General features: G+C 42.4%; 1 protein-coding gene across 1 annotated transcript; it reads left to right on the top strand.

Moving 5' to 3' along the window:
• Position 1: 1 nt before the first annotated feature.
• On the top strand, positions 2-27,727 carry LOC311121659 (uncharacterized protein). Its single transcript, XM_084157986.1, has 3 exons — positions 2-295; positions 18,169-18,234; positions 18,459-27,727. Exon 3 carries the CDS (start codon positions 18,508-18,510, stop codon positions 26,743-26,745), a length of 8,238 nt encoding a protein of 2,745 aa, XP_084014112.1. The 5' UTR covers positions 2-295; positions 18,169-18,234; positions 18,459-18,507; the 3' UTR covers positions 26,746-27,727.
• Positions 27,728-27,981: the final 254 nt, after the last annotated feature.

Here is a 27,981-nt window from a genome sequence, read left to right as displayed (position 1 = left end):
GCGCAGAAGCTGTATTGCGCAGCAAAGAACGTGTAGGGCGGGTACTTGCAAGGTTCTCCTTCCTTTTCATTGGTTCTAATAGCATAGACTCATAAATGTTCCCGGGGTTCGGGCGCATTGTGTGATTCGATACAGAGAGAAAAACAAGACAAAACGACATTTCTGAAAAACGACAAAATTATCAATATGGTTGTTGTGTTCACGGAAATGTCTAGCTAGGTAGTTACCTAAAGCATCGTGGGACCGTGGACAACAACAGGAGTCAGGACGGCGGCACACAAAACTGCATTGCCTGGTGAGTGCGGTTCTGAATTGAGTTCTAGATGAGAAGCCATTGTAGTTTGTATGGTAGCTAGTTAGCTAGCCTGCCTGGAGGCAGTAGATGACATTTGCCAAGCGAACATATACACATTTTAAGCACTGCAAGGAGCCACCCTATCCACTGACATGAGAACATGATTAGTTCGAGTTATTTTGTTTATTGAGTGGTTAGTTACATGCATGCCTCTTCAGACATTATTCTCTGCTTTCTGATGACCTGGCTGGGGCTTTACCCCTACCCAATGGGCACAGACCAGACGTCAATTCAGCGTACATTCCACGTTGGTTCAACGTACTTTCATTGAAATGACGTGGAAACAACGTTGATTTAACCGGTGTGTGCCCAGTGGGTACGGTCTAACGTTATTGTAGTTGCTAGAAAGTAAATTAGCAATTCAATACAAACCTACCTGGGGTGTATTAATTACGCCGATTCTGTTGCAAAACGTTTGAAACCGTTCGCCAAACAAAACATTTTTTAACTTCAGTTGGTCCCTCCCCGTTTCGTTCCGTTAGGTTCTTAAACGGTAAACTGTTTCCGTTGCCAGACGTAATGAATACACCCCTGGATGGCACATTGACGTGACCTGTAACTAGCCATGTAAATAAATGCATGATATCACGCATAGTTAACGTTAGTCGGCACTCAATTTGTTATTATGTGTAATGTTAACCAAAGAATAGCAAAATCAATTTACTCAGATCTGGTTTCAAATCAAATGTATTGGTCACATACACATCGTTAGCAGATGTTATTGCGAGTGTAGCGAAATGCTTGTGCTTCTAGTTCCCGACACTGCACCAATATTTCACGTTTCATCAAATGTTTGTGAGGTAGAAATAGGCATGTGGATGGGTAAATGTTGAACTGTGCAACCCACATGTAGGCAGGCGTGTGATGGAAATACTGCTACACGTGAGTTATTGTAGTAAATTCCATTTATTTTTGGCAGTAGACAACACCAAAAACTGATTCTAGCCAAATTATTTTATTTCTGTATGTGGAAAGCTGAAACAAAGTTGTGTCATCACACAGGCTAGGCCTAGTTATTAATATAAATTGTATGGCATTAAGCCATATTTATTGGCATTATGGCATTATTGATGTAATGATGCTAATGTAAGGAAATCAAACACCGCTGCCATTATAAAATGGTGTTTCTGAGAATGCAGCTTAACTCACTTGATAAATAGTGCAGATACTTTCATGCTGCTTTTCTGCTGCAACACCAGTGTTAAACTAGTTGTGTATATACCCTGATGTTATTCTAGGGAAATTGTTTCCATAACTAGGGCTGACAGTGAGGACTTAACAACCTCTCCATAATCAAGACCGATGCTTTGTAAGATGTTAACCATCGAAGGTTCACAGCCATTGTTATGTAAATGACAGCTGAAAAGTACTGGTGGCCTAACCTTTTTATTGTATTTTACCTTTATTTAACTTGGCAAGTCAGTTAAGAACAAATTCTTATTTACAATGTCGGCCTACACCGGCCAAACCCGGACGACGCTGGGCCAATTGTGAGCCGCCCTATGGGACTCCCAATCACGGCCGGTTGTGATACAGCCTGGAATCGAACCAGGGGGTCTGTAGTGACGCCTCAAGCACTGAGATGTAGTGCCTTAGACCACTGCGCCACTCGGGAGCCCAATACCTTGGGCTCCCATGTCAGAGCAAGTCCGTCGGAGCCATGGCCCAGTGAGACACGGGTGCCAACCTGCATAGATGTAATAAGTCTGAGCCTATTGGGTAAAACACTGCAGTAAATCCTCATTGGAAATGTGCAAACAGTGCTTGGGTGACACTGACCATATACACTGATTGTACAAAAGATTAGGAACACTTCCTAATATTGAGTTGCAGACCCTTTTGCCCTAAGAACAGCCTCAATTTGTCTGGGCATGGACTCTACAAGGTGTCAAGCGTTCCACAGGGATGCAGGACCATGTTGACTCATATGCTTCCCGCAGTTGTCAAGTTGGCTTGATGTCCTTTGGGTGGTAGACCATAATTGATACACACGGGAGCGTGAAAAACCCAGCAGCGTTGCAGTTCTTCACACACTCAAACTGGTGCGCCTGGCACCTACTACCATACCCTGTTCAAAGGCACTTAAATCTATTGTCTGCCCGTTCACCCTCTGAATGGCACATATACGCAATCTATGTCTCAAGACTTAAAAATCCTTCTTTAACCTGTCTCATCCCCTTCATCTACACTGATTTTGAAGTGAATTTAACAGGTGACATCAATAAGGGATCATAACTAGTAGGTGTTCCTAATGTTTTGTACACTCAGTATAGTCATCTAGCACGGCATAATTTAGCATGTCAATCTTGGTGGGGCAAACTTTTTATTTTATTTCAATGCATGCCAGCAAAGCAACTACACAACACTAAACAATACATTAATTGCACTATAACGGTGACAAACTGTGTCCACAAACTGTTAGGGCCTACATAAAGCTGTCCCAACAGCAGTCCCAACACCTTACCACTGCTACACCTGACTATCAGCGGAGCCTTGTCTGGCAGCGAAACAGTTCATTCAGCCTCATTTACTGCCTTTAAAAAAAATCATAGCTGATATGGCTGACTTGCTTAAACAAATGTGGTTTCTACTGACAATTGAGATGTACAAACTATGGCATAAGTGGACAACGAGCAGATAAGAGGCAATCTGTAATTTAGATTAAGACATTTAATGAGCGAGCTAGGACGGATGTAGTCAATATAACTATTTGTTCAGCATTTTCGAAAATTACAGCGACAAATTTCAGAACATGGGCCATTCTTACAGTATTCTCCCTGCACAGAACCGTAGGATAAATAAAGGGGGCGTATAAGCAGACAATGAAAGCTCTTACAATATTCGATGATGACATTTCTCTAAAATAGGCTATAGGCTACATGTGCACCACCAAGTCAGAACAGTAGGCAAAGTTATGAGGGGAAAAGGGACTAAATTATTAGGGTGAGGCACATGGGCTACTAACAGCGTACTACACAACATACACTTAGTATGACTTTCTTAGCTACAGTATACATATCTCCCTGGTATATTACATCATTTATGCAGCAGCATACAATACATTTTTGGACTCAACTTGTTGTCCTGTACAGGCAAATTTTGTCATCAAAGTCTGGCATTCTCTGGATGTATGGTGCATTCAAGACAACCTGGAACTCTTGAGAAAAACAAACAAGGTTGAATCATGATGTCAGTGATCTTCAGGTCGGAGCTCTAGAAAGAGGTCCGAGTTCCCAACTTGGAATTCCTAGATGGATGACCGTTCAAAACGTATTTTCCCAGTCGTAGCTCGTTTTTTTCAGAGTTCCCAGTTGTCTTGAACTCACTGAAGTCTGAGATTTCCTAGTTCTGAGTTTCCAGTTGTTTTGAACGCAGCAGAAGTCATGCTGGATTGACAGCATGGCCAATGTTGAATGTTTATCCTTTTAAGCTTGGAAAAGAGACCCTTAAACCCAGACTTGGACCACACATCCACTCCACTGAATAGCAGGCTTGTGATTGCTTTGTAATGCTTGCAGTTAGCCACTGATTCCTTCCAAACCACTCATTGTTGAATTTGCGATTTCCAACTTGTTGTGTAATGTTTGCCCAAAGGCCGATGAGTACAGATACGTTTTATCTATAATTTCTCTTCATATGACAAGGATTGAAAAGGATTTGCCAGTAGATTGTCGACTTGATTCATGATGATGACTGCTAGCTTGCTAGCTAAGATTTTGGAAGTATGATGTTGAGTTGATCAGTCAATCAAAGCTACGGTAGATATAACATGATTTGACGTTATTTTATCTGTGGCCAATTACCTTAAGCCTTCTTGGATGGGCACTTCTAATGTAGCTCTATGGCAGCACCCAAGGGGCTTGAATTTTGCGGTGACGTATTGTCCCCATGAGAACCGGGCTGCCTCCCAGGTGTGAGCTAGCTGTCCCGTTTTGGCCGGCGGCGCAGTTGGCTCAAAATATAAGTGAGGTAGGTTAATCACATGGACTAATGAGTAGAATTCTGTGTTTTCACATGAAAGGTAATTGCTTTTGATAATACTTTATCAGTCTTTCCAATGTAAACTACACTGAACAAAAATATAAGCGTACCATGTCAAGTGTTGGGCCCATGTTTCATCAGCTGACATTAAAGATCCAGAAACGTTCCATATGCACAAAAAGCTTAATTCTCTCAAATGTTGTGCACAAATTTGTTTACATACCTGTTAGTGAGCATTTATCCTTTGCCAAGATAATCCATCCAACTGGCAGGTGTAGCATATCAAGAAGCTGATTAAACAGCTTGATCATTACACTAGTGCACCTTGTGCTGGAAACAATAAAAGGCCACTCTAAAATGTGCAGTTTTGTCACACAACACAATACCACAGATGTCATCTCAAGTTTTGAGGGAGCGTGCAATTGGCATGCTGACTGCAGGAATGTCCACCAGAGCTGTTGCCAGAGAATTGAATGTTAATTTCTCTACCATAAGCAGCTTCCAACGTAATTTTAGAGAATTTGGCAGTACGTCCAACCGGCCTCACAACCGCAGACCACGTGTATGGCGTTGTGTGGGTGAGCGGTTTGCTGATGTCAACGTTGTGAACAGAGTGCCCCATCGTGGCGGTATGGGCAGGCGTAAGCTACGGACAACGAACACAATTGCATTTTATCGATGGCAATTTGAATGCAGAGAGATAACGTGAAGAGATTCTGAAGGATCTATACACAATTCCTGAAAGCTGAAAATGTCCCAGTTCTTCCATGGCCTGCATACTCACCAGAGCATGTTTGGGATGCTCTGGATCGACGTGTATCGACGTGTACTACCGCGTGTTCCCACCAATATCCAGCAACTTTGCACAGCCACCGAAGAGGAATGGGACAACATTCCACAGGCCACAATCAACAGCCTGATCAACTCTATGCGAAGGAGATGTCGCACTGCATGAGGCAAATGGTGGTCACACCAGATACTGACTGGTTTTCTGATCTATGCCCCTGCCTTTTTTTTTTTTTAAAGGTATCTGTGACGAACAGATGCATATCTGTATTCCCAGTCGTGAAATCCATAGATTAGGCCCTTATGAATTTATTTCAATTGAATGATTTTCTAATGAACTGTAGAATCTTTTAATATGTTGCGTTTTATATATTTTTTGTTCAGTATAGTTTGAAAATGTGAATTTATTTTATTGAAAAGAGATGTATGTTTCTGTGTACCATGCTGCCTTGTTGACAACATGACTGAACGGTGCAGATGACTGTTCAATTTGAGGTGGGTGCTCCTCCCTCATCGCTTTTTCCCGTTCATGTCACAGGCCATAGACCGGTGCACTTAATCGAACACTCTGAATGATTACACCCCTGCAGTGCAACGCAAGCCCCAGCCTCTGTATCATTGGTCAATTCATAGTTAGAGATCTCAGGGAGGGTGGGGGCAAGAAGGGGAATTTGGGACTAATTGTAGACATTGGCTGTGTTTCAAACACATAAAAGACACAGCATGCTCCACTTACCCTCACCTTATGAATTCCCTGGGGGAATTCCTGGGGTCATCTTTGCCTTCGGTCCAAACGATTAGACAAGCAAGGAATGTTGGCAACGTAAGCCCATCAGCCCTCGTTTGTGATCGGGTTTGCGAGTGTACAATTCTGTTCACTCTGGGGCCTGAAATGCCCCATAATTCAATTCGTGATGATTGTACATCTGTCAAGAAAAGTCTGCCAAAACTTAAAATCAATATGGAGAAGGCAAAACGAATGTAAATAAGTTAGAAATTGTGTTACTAATGCACATGACGGCACAAACACGTATCGTAAAAATAAAGACTTTTTTTTGGGTTAGCTTTTGGAAACATTAGCTAGAGCATACAACTTTCCCTGACATCACACTTATACATGTGTAATTTTCGACTTACCTGATATCGTCGGATGGCTAGCATTCGATGTCTGCGGATGCGTTGTCTTAGGGCCAAGATATGAAATGCAATCATAATTGACTGTAGCGCATATAAAGCACACACAACAGCTACCGGTGGTTCCATGATGACTGAAACAACCGTGGGACGAACTAGTGACACATTTCCGGGACGGACGGTTCATTTAAAATTAATTAATTATTCCCTTGCAAGTGTCAACTCATCATACGTCATGATACGTCATCAGAAGTGTTCACTTAATTTGAGGGCTGAGGGGAGAGGGTGTGTCTTTTACGTGTTTGGAATGCAGCCTATGGATGCCTCAAGGTTGGTTGCAGTTCGCCTGGCAGATGCCCCTGCGAGTGCACTAATTTGTTTGCGAGTGAATAGTTTGTTGCAGAAAGTTAAGTTTTTAACAGGCTAGCGTCTATTTCGTTTAATAAAAATAATAAATGTTGGTGTGTTTACCGACGGCCTGTATAGGTCCGGAATAATACATCAGTTATTGTCTCTTTTTTGTTGTTTTTTTACTCTGCCAGTGAATCCTTACCACTGCGACACGGATTGAGTTGCTATGTGTTTTCTCATGGAGGCTTCACCGTTCAGAAGAAAATTTTAGCATTTTGTGCACTGCAGGAGCTGTATTTACTCATGTATTTTCTGGGACAATGTGGACCAACCAGAGTTGAGATGCAACAATTGTTTATTCGTGGAGGACTACAGAGAAGCAAACAGATTAAGAACTTGCACAATCTACTGGGGAAAGCAGCCCTGCCTACCTTCTCCTTCTCTACTCCACAGGCTGGATGCCGTTCCGATGTTTTGTGAATATCAACGCTATGTCAAAACTCATTGACTGAATGCCTTCGAGGGACCCCTCCCCGAAGAAGTCTCCCACTCCTGGAAAATGGAGCAGTACCGTCACTTCTGGTTGATTTAGCGGATGATACTGTCAGCATTCCTGCTGTGTAGGCCAATTGGAGGGAAGCGACCTGTGGCGAGTGGGGCTTCTTGGGCGTTGGGAAGACCGACCCAAATCCAATTGTCAGCTTCGCCCTCATGTCTTCGGAGGTTCCAGCGCCATCGTCCCCTATCCGGACTCCTTCCCAGGGGTATTCTGCCTTGGACTTGGATCACTGGACCTCAATGGTGTCTGATGCACCGGCTCCTCCATCAGCCACAATGGGTTTTATAATCGGCAGCTCTATGGTGAGAAACATCTCAGTTCCCTGGGCAAAAATCCTGGGGCTCGGGTACAGGACATTACTAGGGTGCTTCGTATCGTTTTACGCCAGAACACGTGGGCTGTCACTGTCGTAGTCCATGTGGGATCTAATGACATTAGGATGGCTAGTTCGGAACGTCTGAAACAGGATTTTAAAGAACTAATTGGAACTCTGAAAGACACCTACAAGCGTCCAATTATTCCAGGCCCAGTGCCATCACTGAATCGTGGCATGGAAAGATTCAGTAGGTTGCTGGTACTACATGACTGGCTTACGAGTCTACAGTAACTCTGGAGTTACTTTTGTGCATAACTTCGACACCTTTCGGAAACAGATGCTCTACAGAAACGATGGGGTCTATCCAAATTATCTTGGTGCCTGGACCCTGTCCTCGCATTTCAAGGTTGCGCAGAGACATTGACTTATCACTCCAAGTCCCACTCAGGTAATCCCAACCATTAATTATCAGTATTGTCATCATACTGCAGGCCCGCAACAGGTAACCCTCATTGACTCTTGTTTTAACCCACGTCCTCGCTCGAGGCATAGGTCCAATGATTCAGTTCTAGACAATCTTGTACCTATACCAATTCAAACCAATCCTAATGTGTTTTCTAATAAGGGGTTACCTACTGATCATAGCATGCTGGTATTAGAGACTCCATCTGATCTTTAAATCCTGCAGCTGCGGTCTTGGATTTGTTCATGGAAATGCCAGAAGTTTTATTTCAAAGATGGATTTTATTGACATTCTGGCTTCTCAATCCAACGTGGACATTCTAGTAATTTCTGAAACTTTGATGAATAATTCTGTGCTGGACTGGTTTTAATGTTTACAGATCAGACAGAATTGGCAGAGGTGGGAGTGTTAATTATTGGCAATTTTTATTTGTACCCCTTTTTATCCCCAATTTCGTGATATCCAATTGGTAGTTAGTCTTGTCCTATCGCTGCTACTCCCCTATGGACTCAGGAGAGGCTACGGTCGAGAGCCATGCGTCCTCCGAAACACGACCCTGCCAAGCTGCACTGCTTCTTGACACACTGCTCGCTTAAACCGGAAGCCAGCCGTACCAATGTGTCGGAGGAAACACCGTCCAGCTGGCAACCGAAGTCAGCTTGCAGGCACCCGGCCCACCACAAGGTGTTGCTTAGAGCGTGATGGGACAAGGAAATCCCGGCTGGCCAAACCCTCCCCTAACCCGGACGATGCTGGGCCAATTGTGCGCTGCCTCATAGGTCTCCCGGTCACGGCCGGCTGTGATACAGCCTGGGATCGAACCCGGGTCTGTAGTGACACCTCAAGCACTGCGATGCCTTAGACCGCTGCACCACTTGGAAGGTGTATGGGCAATTTTTTTATATTGATTGGAGGATGCCAGTGTCAGATACGCTGAAAGATATTTGCTCTGAGCTAAACCTGATTCGGCTGATAACTGAGCCTACATGGCCAAATCCTAAAGATCCATCAATCTACCCTGAATTGATCTTATTTTGACGAATACTCCAGATAAATATGTTGCTAGTGGGGTTTTCCCACTGGATTTTAGTGACCATTGGCCAGTTATCTTTGTCAGATGTGAAAATGCATACATCAAAGCTTCGTCATCACTAAGAGGCAGAGTTGTGGACTCAAGTCACATGATTTGGACTCGAGTCACAAATTTCATGACTTGAGACTCGACTTGATAGAAAATAGCTTGAGACTGATGACTTGAAATTATCTAGCCAGGTTTTGTAATGTTTTGTCACTCATTTTGTGGCAGAGTCTATGTGGATTACTCTACACAACCAGAGACAGTAGCCGGAGCATCGCCCTTGCAAAAACACCTGCAACAGATTGGCTAGTGAAACGCGCACTCATCACTCTGATTGGACCAGCAAACTGTCAACACAGGTCGGGTGAGCTAGCGAACAGATGATTTGCTGTACAGCTATAGGATCGGGTGCAGTGCAAAAGTCAAATTGTGGGGAGAGCAGATTGCCATAAATAAATATGCAGCTACAAAAATTGTTTGGTGATCAAGAATATTAAAACTGCAATATGTAACTTTTTTGGGCGACCAAATTCACATAAAAATGTGTTTATAGGTCTGTTGTTCTCATTGAAAGCAAGTCTTAGAAGTGGTAGATATGTTCTATGGGCGCTATTTCAATGCTTCCCGTTCTTAAGTTTCGTTTTTGCGTGTCTTTCTTTTTACACCAGCTGAAAATACAATATTTTTGGTTATGGAAAATATATTTCACAGTGGTTTAGCGATGGTACAGGGGTTTTCTACACTATACCTTCTTGTTTAGTCACATAATCTGAAATTAGGCGCACTATTTAGAATTTTGGCATACAGGAAATGCCGGAGCGATTTCTGCATAGTGCATCTTTAACTGTTTATTTTTCCGCCTCACCAGAAATGGACCAACAATTACTAACATATTAGAAGTTGTTAATAGACTTATGAAGCTTGCATTTGGAATTTTGTTAAAATGAATTATTACTGTGGCGAAGACGCAACCAAAACGCGGCTCTCCACTTGAGCTGTCCAAACTCCTACCAATGGAGAGTGCTTTTTTCTCTCTTGTTGAAATGTTTGCTGTTGCTTTCACATGTTTAAATGCATATGTGGTAAGTCTATATTCCATCCAATACTACAATAAATGCTTGTTTCATCATTCCATCCCCATACCGTTTATTGCAACACTTAGTCATTTCTGTTTCATGTTTGATAGGCCTACGATACATTTTCATTTAGCCAACCATTTCTTACCTTTCTCGGAGTGGGCATGATGTTTATTGTGCACATGACCGTTCTCAAGACTGAGGTAGAAGTTCTGTTTATTGAATTCAATGTATTCAATGTCCTTTGTTCATATTTCCTGGGTTATGTCAGGGTTCCGTGTGTCTGTCCTATGTCTCTGTCATTTTTGTTGTGCGTAATAAGAGCACACACGCCTCAGTGTGTGTAGAAATAGGCTACGTGGCTTGAAATCCACGCTTTAGAGTCAGAACATTGAATAAGACAAAATGATTGTTCCATGTATGCATGGTGTTGAAATTTCATTATTAATCATTGTCTGATTTAAGACAAATGTAACAATGGATGTGGAAATTGACTTTTTTACATTGTAGAACCAGTTTATTAGTTGTAATTGGGTAAGTGTATGGTCCTGGGGGCAAAGTGCTTATATGTACCTGTTTTGAGATTCGAGTTGGTTTCTCAAATAAATAAATAAATAAATTGGTCATTTAGCAGACGCTCTTATCCAGAGCGACTTACAGGAGCAATTAGGGTTAAGTGCCTTGCTCAAGGGCACATCGACAGGTTTTTCACCTAGTCGGCTCGGGGATTAGAACCAGCGACCTTTCGGTTACTGGCACAACGCTCTTAACCACTAAGCTACCTGCCGCCCCTCAAGAGGAGGCTGTGCAGTCTTGCCCTCTACCTGTGTCCGTTCAGATAGGACAGGTTAAGCCTGATACAGAGGCTATTTCTTTTGGGCTATTGCTGTGTATATTTGGTAAATCTACTTGTATATTTTGTATGATATGGCGCTTTCACCATTGGTTCACCAAGACCTGTAAATACATTTTTAAAAGCCTCAATAAATAGACAAAGATTTGTAGTTTAACAAGTCGTTGCATGTATAGATACTTTTTTTGCTTGACTTGAAAAAACACTATTTGCTCTTAGAATGCACAACTTGGACTTGACTCGAGTCTTGAGTCGTTCTACTTGGGACTCGACGGGACTCTGACTCGAAAAATAGTGACTTGGTCCCACCTCTGCTAAGAGGAACTTTAAAAACTTTAGTGAACAAGCTATTTTACATGATCTTTATTTTAGTGACCTTGATTGTATCTCAGCTATCCCTGAACCTGATTTAGCTTCTTTGCAAATATCTTCAATACCATTGTAGATAATCGTGTCCCCTTCAAAACTCTGAGAGGTAAAGGTAGATCGAATGCCTGGTTTATTCCTGAATTATCCGAAGTCATTCATAAGAGATGTTGCCTGGGTCAAGGCCAGATTGGCAATCTTTTAGGCAACTGAAGAATCAATGTGTAAGACTGACCAAAAAGGCTACATCTGATTTATTATGTAACCACTCTTTCTGATTTGTAAGGGGAACCCAGCTAAATTCTGGGAAACTGTCAAATCTATAAACAGTTGCACCTCCTCCTCTCTGCCCCAACAAATTAATTCAGACTGGCCCCATTATGGACAAAAATGCCATCACCTGATGCATTTAATTGTAATTTTATTTCAGAGGGCTATCATTTTGAAAGAGCGTCTAACCCTTCTATCTCTAAGATGTGGGCTTAACGCTGATTCGGGAATTTTGCAGATTGACACAGAAAATGGTAGTCAAGTTTTTGCATTTCGGCAATTCACAGAAAAATAAGTCCTTGATGCCTCATCAAGAAATCCACAGTGGCTGCCACCATCATTGCTGGCTCAGTAACCCATATCTTAAATCTAACATGATCAGGAATTATTCCAAAGGTATGGAAAACAGCTTATGTGCTGCCACTCCATAAGGGTGGGGATAGTAGTGATCTTGATAATTATCGTCCCATCTCCAGGCTTCCTTGTCTAGCCAAGGTTCTCGAATCTTTGGTAAATAACCATATTCTCTTTTTGTTTTGTTTTTTTGAGCATGGTATTTTGAATATAAATCAACCTGGGTGTAGGCCAGGGCCCAGCACCATCACAGCAACCACATGAGTTGTTATTTGTATTGTCAATGCTTTACATGCTGACCACACTGCTCGCGTCACAAAATAAATATACACGTGTATGTTATTCAATCATTGCACCTACACTGCTCGCGCGCATCAACGAGCGTCTGCGTAGCCAGGCGCTAAAATAGAAGTTGGTTATATTTGTGACGCTTGACGCGCTGCAATTCCCGCCTCTCCCATCTCCTCATTGGTTTTTAGGAGCGTATACCCACGTGGGTGATTGAAAGATGAACTGAGGTCCACACTCCAGTCCAGTTGGTGGTGGTGGTAACGCACCTTAAAGTTGGTTGCCAACCACCATATAAAGTCCAAAGAAGAAGCCTGAAGGAGGAGCGATTACTAGAAACGAACTCTGTTTACCCTTTTATCTGTGGATTAATTGTCGGAGTAGAGGACCTTGTGCATTTCAGGTAAAATAACAACCCCATGTTTATATCCCAGGACAAATTAGCTAGCAACAGCAAGTTAGCTAGCTAAATTGCCATAAATGTTGAATGCTTTTCGACCTGTCCCCAAAAGTTTATTCAGAGTTTGTTTTGATATTTCAACCTGCGTGTCCTGAGTTGTCTGGTGTGGGTGGACAAAATTAATATGCGCGAGCGGTCTGGTCAGCATGTTAGACACTAAAATGAATCGTACTGCCTTGTTTATCGACTCCAGTCAGACTGTTCTCTCTGCTACCGCACGGCAAGCAGTACCAGAGCGCCAAGTCTAGCCCCCCCCCCCCCCCCCCCCCTGTTGCTATTCGCAGTTTATTATCTATGCATAGTCACTTTACCCCTACCTACATGTAGAAATTACCTTGACTAACCTGTACCCCCACACATTGACTCGGTACCGGTACACCCTGTATATAGCGTCGTTATTGTTATTTTATAGTTACTTTTTTTTAAATGAAGTTTTACGAAATATTTTCTTAACTCTATTTTGTTAATGCATTGTTGGTTAAGGGCTTGTAAGTAAGCATTTCACTGTAAGGTCTACACCTGTTGTATTCGGCGCATGTGACAAATACAATTTGATTTGACCTGTCAAAAGCGTTTGATCATGCCATCTTATTGAACAAGTTGTCCTCGATTGCCCTATGCTCGTGATGCCTGCTCTTGGTTTCATTATTATTTTAGTGACATAACCCCATCAATTGAGATGGCCTGAGTTAAATCAACATTTCTTGAAGTACATAAAGGTGTTCCGCAGGGGTCGGTACTAGGACCTGTTCTTTTTACTATTTATATAAATGCTATTGATCAATCTGTTAGATTGTAAATGTAATCTACAGTACCAGTCAAATGTTTGGACACACCTACTCATTCAAGGCCTTTTCTTTATTTTTACTATTTTCTACATTGTATAATAATAGTGAAGACATCAAAACTATGAAATAACACATATGGAATCATGTAGTAACCACAAGTGTTAAACAAATCAAAATATATTATATATTTGAGATTCTTCAAAGTAGCCACCCTTTGCCTTGATGACAGCTTTGCACACTCTTGGCATTCTCTTAACCAGCTTCACCTGGAATACTTTTCCAACAGTCTTGAAGGAGGTTCTACATATGCTGAGCACTTGTTGGCTGCTTTTCCTTCACTCTGCGGTCCAACTCATCCCAAACCATCTCAATTGGGTTGAGGTCGGGTGATTGTGGAGGCCAGGTCATCTGATGCAGCACTCCATCACTCTCCTTCTTGGTCAAATAGCCCTTGCACAGCCTGGAGGTGTGTTGGGTCATTGTCATGTTGAAAAAAAATATATTGTCCCACTAAGCGCAAACCAGATGGGATGGCGTATCGCTGCAGAATGCTGTGATGCCATGCTGTTTTAAGTGTGCCTTGAATTCTAAATAAATCACTGACCGTGTCACCAGCAAAGCACCCCCACACCATAACACCTCCTCCATGCTTCACGGTGGGAACCACACATGCGGAGATAATCCGTTCAACTACTCTGCGTCTCACAAAGACGGCGGTTGGAACGAACAAATCTCCAATTTGGATTCCAGACCAAAGGACACATTTCCACCGGTCTAATGTCCATTGCTCATGTTTCTTGGCCCAAGCAAGTCTCTTCTTATTGGTGTTCTTTAGTAGGGGTTTCTTTGCAGCAATCCAACCATGAAGGCCTGATTCACGCAGTCTCCTTTGAACAGTTGATGTTGAGATGTGTCTGTTACTTGGAACGCTGTGAAGCATTTATTTGGGCTGCAATTTCTGAGGCTGGTAACTCTAATGAAATGATACTCTGCAGCAGAGGTAACTCCGAAGCCCTTACTGATTTAAAACTTGTGCTTAATACGGGCAAAACGAAATACATGTTTTCAAGTTCTCGTAAAATTGTCTCAGATGGATTACATCTTCACTCATCGGATGGTTCTATAATCAAACGTGTCCCTGCATACAAATACCACCTTGGTATTTGGATTTACAATTATTTATCATTTAAAAACATACGAATGAGCTTGTTAAGAAACTAAGATTTAAAGTGAGCTTTTTTTACAGCAAAATATGTCTCTGGTCAGCAGGAAGCAGATTGTGCAGTCAACCTTTCTACCTGTTCTTGATTATGGTGATACTATTTATCAAAGTGCAGCTGCCTCTACTCTTAAACCACCGGATGCTGTTTTTCATAGCGCCCTTCGTTTTATCACAGGAGACATTTGTATTATTCATCACTGTATTCTTTACCGAAAGGTTAGCTGGACCTCTTTTGAAGTCGCATAGATCACATTACGCTCTTTTTGTTTAATCGTAACTTCACTGTTACGCTAAAAAAAATTACAAGTTATCAAACCCGTTCACAGGGTTGGTTATCTCTTGAGACTCCTTTGGTGTCTACAGAGTTCGGTAAGTCAGCCTTTGGTTTTCTTGCTCCACATGTTTGGAATGATCTACAAAATACATTTAGAGTAGATGCGGTAGTGTCCCTAGGGTAGTTCAGGCAGCGGACAGAGGATTTTAAAAATGAAGAATGTGTTTGTTCTAGTTGACTGTTTTGTGTATATTTATGTGTGTCTGTGCAATATGTGTTGTGCTTTGTTTTATATTGAATGTGATTAAAAAAAAAAAAAAATGGATACGCAGGGCTCCCTCGTAAAAGAGACACTGGTCTCAATGGTGACTCCCTGATTTTTAAATAAAGTAATACAAATTGGGAAGAGAAAATATTGGCAGGTTTCTACTCTTGTTTTGTAAGCAAGAGGTCACACTGTATGATAATGGATAACTTTTAAGATTGGCTTTGCTTACTGGGACAGTAGGTGTAATTAGTCAAATGAAAAGATGCTGTGTATACAATCCACCTCTTTTCAGTAATACAACATCTGAAGGTCTGCAGTAAAACACACCCTTTATTGTATAAGAGTGACCGTAGTTCTGTTTCACAACTGTCCTAGTTTAACTAACTGCTCTACTTTACCACTGGAGGAGCATTATGAACCATAGCCTTAGTGTGGGTTTTGTCTTTGAGTTGTGCAAATAGGATGATCTACATTAATTCTCACCTGATGGGAGTTTAGTTACAAATGTAAAATGTCATATTGCGTCAGGGCAATGTTTCCCAAACCCCACTGAGTAGGCCTACTTTCAAACATTTCACTTAAGCTATTTTATCTACCTAACACTTTGATAAATTCCAGTAGCACAACTGGTCAACTAATCATCAAGCCCTTGATTAGTTGAATCTGGTCAGCTAGTACTGGAATAGACCAGATAAGTGGAAAAGCTGGGAGAGGTTTGGGAAACACTACCTCTGATGTCATATTACGGAGTCTACCCAAGAAGAAGACTATGACATTGTCCAGAAACAACCCTCTAACACCTAGGTCTGAGCGCAGCCTAGCTTATCAAAGGGAAAGCTGGAGTTACCAAAACATTTGTTACACCCATCCATAACCTTTAGATCCTCAGAAGTGCCTAAGCCCTAGGGGGTAGAGGCTAGGGTTGTGCCCCCATTGTATTGGTGGAGGCAAGGGCTAGTATACCAGTAATTATACCAGTAATTTCCTTTCAAATCAGTGAAGGGAAGTGAACAACTGCACACGTTGGGAGGAAGGAGATAGTATTGGTTATATACAGGTAATTCGGAAAGTATTCAGACCCCTTGACTTTTTCCAGATTTTGTTATTTACGTTACTGCCTTATTCTAAAATGAATTAAATAGTTTTTTTCCCCCCTCAATCTACACACAATACCCCATAATGACAAAGCAAAAACAGGTTTTTATAAATTTTAGCAAATTCATAACAAATAAAAACATAAATATTAAATGTACATAAGTATTCAGACCCTTTACTCAGTACTTTGTTGAAACACCTTTGGCAGTGATTACAGCCTCAAGTCTTCTTGGGTTTGACGCTACAAGCTTGGCACACCTGTATTTGGGGAGTTTCTCCCATTCTTCTCTGCAGATCCTCTCTGTCAGGTTGGATGGGGAGCATCGCTGCAAGTATCTCTCTGTACTTTGCTCCGTTCATCTTTCTCTCGATCCTGACTAGTCTCCCAGTCCCTGCCTCCTGAAAAACACCCCCACGGCATGACGCTGCCACCACCATGCTTCACCATAGGGATGGTGCCAGGTTTCCTCCAGACGTGACGCTTGGCATTCAGGCCAAAGAGTTCAATCTTGGATTCGTCAGACCAAAGAATCTTGTTTCTCATGGTCAGAGTCCTTTAGGTGCCTTTTGGCAAATTCCAAGCGGGCTGTCATGTGCCTTTTTACTGAGGGGCTTCTGTCTGGCCTTCTGGAAAGTTATCCCATCTCCACAGAGGAACTCTGGAGCTCTGTCAGAGTGACCATCAGGTGTTTGGTCACCACCCTGACCAAGGCCTTTCTCCCCCCATGATTGCTCAGTTTGGCCGGGCAGCCAGCTCTAGGAAGTGTCTTGGTGGTTCCAAACTTCTTCCATTGAAGAATGATGGAGGCCACCGTGTTCTTGGGGACCTTCAATGCTGCAGACATTTTTTGGGACCCTTCCCCAGCTCTGTGCCTCGACACAATCCTGTCTCGGAGCTCTATGGACAATTCCTTCGACCTCATGGCTTGGTTTTTGCTCTGACATGCACTGTCAACTGTGGGACCTTTATATAGACAGGTGTGTGCCTTTTTTCCAAATCATGTCCGATCAATTGAATTTACCACAGGTGTACTACCACAAGTTGTAGAAACATCTCAAGGATGGTCAATGGAAACAGGATGCACCTGTGCTCGATTTTGAGTCTCGTAACAAAGGGTCTGGATACTTATGTAAATAAGGTATTTATGTTTTGAATAGTTTATACATTTGCAAAAATTTCTAAACCTTTTTTTGCTTTGTCATTATGAGGTATTGTGTGTAGTTTGAGGATAAATAATTTTAAAAGGGAAGGGGTCTGAATTATTTTCAAATGCACTGTAGCTTTTGGGTTGTTTCTGGACAGGGCCATCTTACCACTGCTCTTAGCTGATAGTCCGTATTCTAGGAATCTATGACGGTGGAGCCTAATAGCCCTTTCTCAACCTGGCCAACTAAGACACTGGACTGTGCTGGCTTGGAAATGTTCTTTTCACATTGTCCTTTCCAGCACAGTTCCAACAACTATGGTGGATGCATAATCAGGCTGGCAAAGTACAGCTTAGGTACGGGGCTCCACAAATGCTTCTAAATTGACTACCCTACCTCCACTAAAGAAAATGTCTGCAAACTGTGGGCAAATAAACATCAGGACAATCCTTCTGCAGCCACTACTTGTCCTACTATTCAAAGCAATGCCTTTACTGAGCCAGAGGAGTTTGTGAATTTGAAATCTTTTGTACTTCGACTCATGAACCACTGCAAGCTCTGTTCCAATGGCAATGGCCCATTCAGAAATTGTTAAATGTAGTGACGCCCTGACTTAGTGTTACTTTCTATCAACATTTCAAATTTAGGAGATCAAATTTGATTACCGTTCTGTTTTATTTTCTAGCTTCATGGGTAAATGTAGCCTAACCCACATCAACCTGGACCCCATGCATACATGCTAAAGCAGGTGGTGAGTATTTGGTCCAATTGTTTTGCATGCAGAGACCAACGCAATAAGAATTGTAGCCTAACAAATGTAGACATTTGCCTTAATCTTGATATGGTGTCCTCTCCTTGTACAGCTAACATTTGATCACCAATACCCACTTGTACCAAGGTATTTTAATGAACTGTATGTGGTATCATTGAATATTGCATACACTATATCTGTCATGTATATTTATTGTCTTTCAGGATTGGGTGTTGGAAAACAGTGGACCCAGGTCCCCTGTTGAGGTCGAGCATGGCTCAAGGATATAACACTTGTTTTCGTAACCTTCCGCCATTGTCGTCGGATTCAAGGACTTTGAATGTACCTTTGGATTCTGAAGAGAGTTTGGGGCACCACCTTGAAACCCTCATTGAGCATAATGACCTTTCCAACACCGTGGTTTCACCAGAAAACACTTCCTCGGACTTGAACTTGAGTTCAAACTTTTTCTCAAATTCCAATACTAGTTCTGATTTTGTACAACATAAATACTATGATGACGTCGTTTGGCAAGATGAGGGTCACCCAGTACATCATGGAGGTCAGTTTAACCACACAAGCAACAGCCTCTTTTCCCCAGCTAGAGCAGCCAGTTCACGTAATTGCCTCTCAACTTCAGGTGCAGACCTAAACTCCCATGATCTTAAACAAGAATGTGACTTATTGAACCCTTCCATTCCTGAGGACTACTCAGATGTTAGTAGCTGCTCAGAGTCCAATGTTGACAGGACAGGGCCTTCTTGTGAAATGTTAAAACATGGTTCAAATGATACTCCACTGGTTGCAGATGACAAGAAGGGAAATGAATGTGCATGGAAGTGCCCAGAGACCAACAAAGGCTCCCCAGAAAGCATGTGTGCTTCAGAGAGTGAGGTAGAGGAGGATCAAGATGAACCACCAGAGAAGGAAAAGGAGACCTTCATGATGCAAGAAGATAAATACTCGGAGACCTCTGGTGCTCCAGAAAGCCTATCCGTTTCAGAAGACGAGGAAGAAGAGGATCATCTGGATGGAGAAGCACATGACGAGAAAGATGAGACTTGCATGAAGCAAGAGGGTCAACACACAGACGCTCCCTCAGGTGTCGAAAAAAGCCAGACTGCCTCGGTGAGTGAGGGAAAGGAGGAACTGGATGATGAAGCACAGAATGCAGGGGAAGAGGGATACATGGAGGAAGAGGATCGGTACTCAAATGTCAGCAGCCTAGCGGGCCAAAATGAAGGAACCATCATAAGAGAGAGCTTTAAAGAGAAAGAGGCACATTCATTATCCCAAGGAACTATGGACTCGCAGGGTATCAATACATCCAACGCTCTAGATGCTGCTAACAAGCTGAATGATAATACCTGTTCCTTTGAATATCATGATTCAGTTAAGGATAATGACTCTTTAAAGGTTGCTGGTCAAGACAATGGCAAAAGTTCCTCTGTCATTTATGGATTAGGCCTAGGGGGTAGCAATCAAACGTTTGAGTCCTGTTTGGAATTTCCCGAAAATCAATCATTGAAAACTAGATTTCAGGAGATCGTTGGCAGTGGCGCTCAAAGTACAAACTCAACCTATGAGGAAAGTGAGAGTGATTCTATTCGTGCAAGTGGAGGGAAAGAGGATCACAGTAGCTTTGATTTTTTGGAGCGTTGTTTAGGTCTGAACAACTCTGGAATTGAACAAAAGTCCTTTATTGAAAATGAGTGGCTAAGACCTATGGATGAGTCAAATGTATCGTATTGTTTGGAAGAGGACCAGACATCCCAACAGAACCTGATGCACCATATAGAGCCACCAGACCTTGTGAAAGCTGGTCTTGAAAACACAAGAGAGCCATTTCATAAAGGATTCACGGCAGATGATGAGCAAGAACCCCCAGTGCTAAGTGAATGCTACGGTGAACCATTGTCAAGAGAAGATTGTATGCGTGACATCGAGGGCAATCAGGAAAAGGGGGAGACCGGGTCTATTGATTCAACTGAATTGAACCATGAGGGAGGAGATTCAACTATTGATAACATTGAAGACAAGAGGGATTTTGAGGACCAAGCAGCTGAGTTGAAATCCTCACTGCATGTTAGGAAACGCATGCACCCTATTGTACTGCTCAGGAACTCTGAACTAAAAAATGACACAGATGGGGCTTATCAGTGTGCAGCGTGCCAGCAGACCACACAAAGTATAGACCATCTAATTGAGCACCACCATTGTAACCACTCTGAGAACAAATTCAATTTCTGTCAGACCTGTGGTACTTACTTGACACGTGATTCACTAGCAAAGAAACATCAGTGTGGTATTATTGATGAAAACGCACAACTCTCTTCTAATATGAAACCCCAGAAGAGAAAATCAACCGGGCATACTTTTCACAAATGTAGATACTGCACACAGACATTTTACAGACTGTGTGATTACAACAAGCATGTGCAGAGCCACTCGGTTAGAACTGAACACAAGTGTCATAGGTGTGGCTCTTACTTTTCACAAAGTGGTAGCCTGAACAGACATTTATGTGAAAAGAAATGCCAGCGTCGAAGTTCACAAGTTCCTGTTAAACAGATTCAAACAACCCCACGTATCAGCATATACAAAAAGGGAACTGTACATCCATACGTCCTCCCGCCAGACAGCCCCTATGCCAATCTTCCAGATTGTTTTGTGAAGCTGGTGGACATTTGCAAGGAGCATGTTTGTCGTCTTTGTGGGAAAAGCTTTACAAGCAGTGCAAAACTCTACAAGCATGGATACAACGTACACCATACAAAAACGAGGTCATATAACGTTCGGCCTAAGTGTCAGAACACCTATAGGTCATACAAGTGTCAGAAATGCCAGATGACATTCAATTATTCAAGTAATTTTAGCAGACACAAGAAAAGATGTAAAGGGGCTGAGACGAAGGAGAAATTCAAGTGCCCTCTTTGCCCGCGCCTCTTCAAATATTCCTACAACCGTTCCCGCCATTTACGTGAGCAGTGCATTAAAGACTTTGCGCAGGGAAGCTCGGGGAAAGTTGACATGAAATTTAGATGCCCCTTTTGCACCACCACCTTTACTAATGCGTCTAACCGACATAGACACATAAGACTGGTTTGCCTCAAGGAATATATGCACAATGAGACCTCAAGGACCAAAGCTGAACGCCAGGAAAACGTGGACCAGAAAGAAAAAACACAAAAGCCAACACTGAAAACAACAGCACTGAATCAAAATGATCTCGGTCTCAAATGCAACTACTGTCCAGCCGTTTTTGCTCATTCTTCTGGAAAGTACAGACACATGAGGAAACATAAGTTATTTGAAAACACTGGGGAAAATATCAAGTTCAGTTATTCAAGCGTAGTTCCCATTTCAAACAAGTCCAAGGATAGTAGTGAGGAGCCCAAAGACGGTCCGCTCTCCAGTGAAGCCAGCAGCCAGCCCTTTTCCTGTCGCTTCTGTGGAAAATGTTTCAATGCTTCATATTCTCTGAAGAAACACATCTGTAGTATGCACAAGGGTGACAAACCATATCGCTGCCTGGAATGTGGAAAACGTTTTGGGAAAGAAATCCATCTTGTCGCTCACAAAAAAGTGCACCAGCGAAGGATACAATGTACTGTTTGCAAGAAGATACTTCCTACCATTGGGGACTTGATTCAACACAGGCAATCTCATATAAAAAAGGGCATGCTTCAGTGCCCAGACTGCCCATCGCAATTCCAGTACCCAGTGTATCTTCTTCGACATATGGCATCACATCACAAACTTCAGCAAGAGCAGCCACTCAAAGAGAAAAAACAGAGGCACCCCTCAAAACTTGAGCTGCTTGGGTCCTTGCCACCATTCAAAGAGCAGGAGGAGGAAGAAAATTTGGGATGCCCCCTTTGCCCAGAGGTCTTTCACAGTGCCACAGAACTGAGTAGTCACTGCCTAAACCATGGTTCGGAGTCCTCTTCAAGTCAGTGTCCATTTTGTAAACGCCTCTTCTCTTCCCGCACATCTTTGGTACGCCATATACGCATTCATACAGGGGAGAAACCATTTTCTTGTCAGAGTTGTGGAGCACCTTTTCGTCGAAAAGAGTATCTCCAGTTGCACCAAGAAAAGTGTCCAGGTCCACAAAGCAATCAAGAACAGCCCACTATCAAAGAAAGTGAAGATGTCTCATCAAAATCTTTGGTGACAAGAATAAGGAAAGTATACAAGTGTTCATACTGTCCTCGGGAATTTGAAAAAGTGCCCCGTTTAATGCTGCACCACAATGGTCACATGCAGAATACAGTAATCCCCTGTCCAAAATGTGGTAAATGTTACAGACAAAGGCGCAAGTTACATGAAAGACTTTGCAATGGCTCAAACATAAAATCTGAGGAGCCAGTCAGCACTGTCTTGCATCCTTGTAGGAATTGTGGGAGGAAGTTTTCAAGGGATTATAATCTAAATGTCCATGAGAGTACTTGCAATACTGTAAAGCCCTTGCAAAAAAACACCAGCAATTCTGGCAACTCAAACATGCATTCTTGCAGGAATTGTGGAAAGTACTTTACAAGGAGTGATAATCGGAATGTCCATGAGAAGACTTGCAACTCTGTCAAGCCCTTGCAAAAAAACACCCTAGAAATTAGGACCAGTAGCAGGGACAAGTTGCAGCACAAATGCCCCCACTGCCCAAGCAAGTTCAAGTACAGAAGTCTTCTCCTGAGACATATTGGGTCACACACTGGAGAAAGATCATATCCATGCATGCACTGTGGTCACAGCTATGCAATCCAATCACGATGCTTACAGCATGAAGCTTTCTGTGATGGCGTTAATAGACAAAAGCCACCAAGCGCCAGCCTTGTTGAATATAAGTGCAATATCTGCACAAAAACCTTCATGAAATCCCGAAATTTAAGGCGGCACATCCTAACACACACAGAGGTCAAGCCATATCGCTGTAAGGCCTGTGACAGCTGTTTCTCCAGGCATGATCATCTAAAACTGCACCAGAGTCGCTGCAAAGGGAAAAGACAACGTCTAGAGGTTCGCATTGCCAAAGTTAGTCTTACAGATGTTGGAAGGGGCTGGCAAAATAACCTGAACAATACCGATTCAGGAACGCAACAAGGGTTTGACTGCAGCATATGTTCAAAGAGCTTCCCCACTCATAGCATTATGGCCCGACATATTGCCATGTCACATGCTATAAGAACCATCAGTTCATTTACTCATGGAAAATCACTTAAGAGACATACAAGTGTCGGTGCATGTCAAAGAATTTACGCAAAAACAAAGCATTCAGAAAAGCTAAATGTTACAAGCCCACCATCTAGAGAGACAAACCGACTTCTACAGAGGATCCAGCTGCAATATAAAGACAAACGCAAATTCAAATGTACCTTTTGCCCTCGCCTTTTCAAAAGTGGTGAGCAATTGAGGGTGCACACCCGCTTGCATACAGGGGAGAAACCTTTTGGCTGTTCTAATTGTGGTGAGAGATTTATCCGTAGGGACTACCTGCAGCGCCATTTGAACAGGTGCAAAGGAGAACCTCTTGACAGAGTGCTTTGTGACAGATGTGGCGATGTATTTTCTCAAGACGAACTCGAGAACCATCTACTGACATGTGTTGTCAAGTGTAAATCACCTGCCCGTAGTCTAACTGATTCCACTGCTCGCAGTCCCCCAAAAGGGTTCTCCTGTGCTAAATGCAGTGCCCGCTTCTTGTTGTTCTCACAGCTCCAGCAACACTTTCTCAACACGCATAGAGAAGCTCCAACAAATCAGGCTTCACCTCTACAGGAGCAGTTGTCTAGCATGGTGAACATAAAAGAGGAGCCAATGGATGAAGGATATGGTGACACTCAGCAGAATAGTGATAACAATCTCATGCTTAATCAAGACTGTGATCCAAATAATTATATGAACAAACCCATTGAGTGTCCACAGTGCAACATGCACTTTGGAAATAAGGGTGGATTTGCCAGACACATGCGTACACATTTAGGACAGTACCCATTCAACTGCAAGAAATGCAAGAAAGGCTTTTGGAACAAAAACTTCTGTCGGACACATGTAAGAAAATGTAAACTTGTAAAGGTCACCAAGGAAGAAGTTGACACTGTAATTACTTCAGAGATGGATCCTACTCTTAAAGAGACTGTCCTAGTCTTCAACCAAGGTTCCAAAACAACAGGCACTGGGGTTTTGCAGACTAATTTCTCCTGCAAAGATGACTTGAAGGATTTAACACTGCAGAGTTCCTTTGGAAATCAAGGCAAAGGAAGCTCTTCCAATGACAGAACAAATTGTGGTCAACAAGTCCAAGGCAACAAGTATCAGTGCTCAGAGTGTGATAGAAGTTTCACAGATGGGCTTCTGCTCATCAGCCATTTAGAGGACCATGGGCGCGAGGAGCTAGAAAGAAAAAATAAATCCTGCCAGCATTGTGGTAAGACATTTGCTAATCCTTCAGACCTAGGAAGGCATATGAGAGTCCACTGGAATGAGAAGACCCATTCTTGCCCAGAATGTCCACAGACTTTTCTCTGTCCGTCTGACCTTGACATCCATAGAACTTGTCATGACTCAAATAGACCATTTGTCTGCAAAGAGTGTCAACAAAGGTTTTGGACCAGTCAATCTTTAGAAAACCATAAAAGCCAAGCTCATCCAAAAGAACTAATTTATACATGCCATGTCTGTAACAAGAACTATTCAATCAGAAGTTCACTTGTTAAACATATTCGGATGAAGCATCAAACCCAGAAGAACATGGATGTTATCCACGTGAAGGAAAAGGAGACTGCAGTGCAAGAGGAATTTGACATGGAAGTTGATGTGGATGGAGGAAGTAATGCAAGTAATGAAGATGAAAATGACGACAATGACTCTGACTCTGCAGACTACTTCCCCTGCCATGTCTGTGGGAAAACGTTCACCACATCAGAAAGCCTTGAGGATCACCAACGCTGTCACCTTGGTGAAAAACCTCATGAGTGTGCAGAATGTGGCAAATGTTTTTTCCAGGCAGGACAACTGCAACAGCACCTTCGGAGCCACAAGTCTGAGTATCAGTGTCAAATATGTGGCAGAGGCTTTGTCTCACTCTTTGCCTTACGCAAACACAAGCATACTCATGGAAAGAGCCGTCAACACCGTTGCTCCAAGTGCCCGCTCAGCTTCACAGGGCCCTCGCAGCTGGCAGAGCACATGGGCACCCACCGCGATGACAATTTCCCTTGTGATATATGTGATCGCACATTCTCCTGCAAGATGAGTCGGGCAGAGCACCGGAAAATCCACACTGAGACAGAGGATGTTCCACCGCCTTTACTTCCACCAGAGAAGACTGCATCCCCCTCTCCTACTGCCTCTTCCTCTACAATGAAGCACCTTCAATATCGTTGTGGGGTTTGCAATGAACGTTTCAAAGAACCAGAACAACTGTCTGAGCATGGGTGCATGGCTGCCAGAGAGCGACCTTATTCATGCCAAGAATGTAATAAGCATTTCTTGCATGCATCTCACTTAAATAAGCACGAGCTCAGTCACTACCAAATACCACAATCGTACGTGTATCGGTGTAATCAATGCCATATGAGTTTCAACTACCGTCACAATTTCGTCAGTCATTTAAAGAAACACGGTGATGATGAGGCTGCAGCAGAAGCTCTGAAAGGAGGCTCAGTGACAAATGCTTGGGAAACTGTTTCAGAGAAGAGAACAGTTTACAAATGCCCAATTTGCCCTCACAGGTTTACTCATGCCATAGAACTGGCAAGTCACCTTTCAATACACTCTGAGAACACGTTTGATTGCAGTGTTTGCAAGTTGACATTTCCTACCAAAAACAAGCTTGCTGAACATGAACGGAGCCATCTGACTGCTGCAACACAATACGAGTGCACTGAGTGTGGTGAAAGCTTTTTGGGCAGTGATTTCCGCCAGCACCACTGTGCTCGTTGGCAACGTGCTGTTACAGACCATGAACGCCCACATCTGTCAAATAGAAAGTCAATGGAGGAAGAGGAAGAGGTGGATGTTGGGGAGGACTTCTTTAATTGTACTGTCTGCTTAAAGCGATTCTCTTCTCGCGGTAGTCTCCAGCAGCATCTAAACAAAGAGCATCCCAATGAACGGCCATTCAAGTGCCAGTCTTGTGGAAAGAGCTTTGCTCTGAAGAGATATCTCAGAGACCATGAGCGAAGACAACATAAGTTTGGCACTGAATTAGCCCACCTGACATACAAAGCCACGGACAGTGAGCGCCAGTACAAGTGCTCAGTTTGCCCCAAAACATTAACCTCGGCACACGACCTGTCATTGCATATGAAAGTGCACACAGAACAGGAATCTGGAGGAGACCACCGTTGTGACATGTGCTACAAATCATTCAGTCGACTGTCTCTTCTCAGGCAGCATCAAGAAAGTCATGTTGGGCAAGTTGTATATGAATGCACAGAGTGTGACAAAGCGTTTGCTTTCCCACATCTTCTAGAGGAACATCAAAAGACTCATGCTGCTGGACCATAAGTATATTTTTCCCCACCCTCAAAATCCTCCCACTAACTAAATGTAAAAAGACAAGTTGGACAATGGACATAGAAAATACCTGCCTCACTGATTGTGTTCAATTATCCAATGAACTCAGTACTGTCATAGAAATGTTATTTTTTTCTGGTGCTGTTTGCAGTCATTAAGCAATTTATGTTCACACTTCCATCTTAATCGTTTAAAGTTTTTGACTGGCTCACAAGATGTTTAACTGTGTTTTTAGCCCCATGTCTTTTCAGAAATGTTTGGCCTACTACCTGGTTCGTGAAAAGGTTTAGATTGTATTTACATATTTCCTCCCCATTTTAACATTTAAATCTGGTCAGAACTGCAGTTCATTGATACTATTACTGATAAGCTCCTTTCCGTAGAGCACTAATTTGTAATAGCCTCCATGTTCAATTGTATATAGTTGTTTAAATGTGTTATGTGCCCTGAATGCAATTTCAAAAGTTTCAATTCACATTACACAAGGTGAAATGTAAGCTTTTGACAATGGAATAAATTCTGATAAAGTGGAATGGGCTGTCATTGACAGTTTTAGGAATCCATATTGACCCGGTTGGATTCTTTTTTCTGCTTGGTAATCCATTACTCTGCCTAACCCTCTGGATACGTTTAGCCATGTATGATCCATGTAGCCCTTCTAAACATTTGAAAACTTTCCAAATCTAAAACTACAGCATTGTATATTATGTAAATATGAAATGATCGTAAACCATTTAAGTATTTGACATGAAATTGACCATTGTTGTAATTTTCACTGTGTTTAGAAACATTCTGTATCATTCAAATGCCTTAAAGATGTGTTTTGGATGTAGTAGTTCAAGGGCAACATTTGTACATAATGTTTAAATTGTTTGGGAATACTATTTTTCCCTTATTGGGTGTTTCTTTTGTATGAATGGTATTTCAATCAAAAGACATTTAACAAACATAAAATAAACCATTCAACTGGTCATCTGTTGTTGGATTCTTATTGAGAACTTTATTTTAACTGAGGGTATGATTATTGTCTTTTTGATTATAACCTAAGATGATCTTGAAACTGTAGTTATCACAATCAAAGTAATGTTTGCTCATGCATTGGTTATCTTTTTTTTAATGTTGACTTAATTTGAAATTTGATAGTTGGCTTATGCTTTTACACTACATTCAGTTTTTGGACATTTGAACGGGTAAAAGCAATTGTGCCATGCCCATGCTACATACACT

The sequence above is a fragment of the Coregonus lavaretus genome (genome assembly GCF_964263955.1).
Source record: "Coregonus lavaretus genome assembly, chromosome: 3".
In the NCBI taxonomy this organism is placed as follows: Eukaryota; Metazoa; Chordata; class Actinopteri; order Salmoniformes; family Salmonidae; genus Coregonus; species Coregonus lavaretus.
The sequence above is the reverse complement of the archived record's forward strand: the minus strand, read 5'-3'. Positions and strand labels throughout refer to the sequence as shown.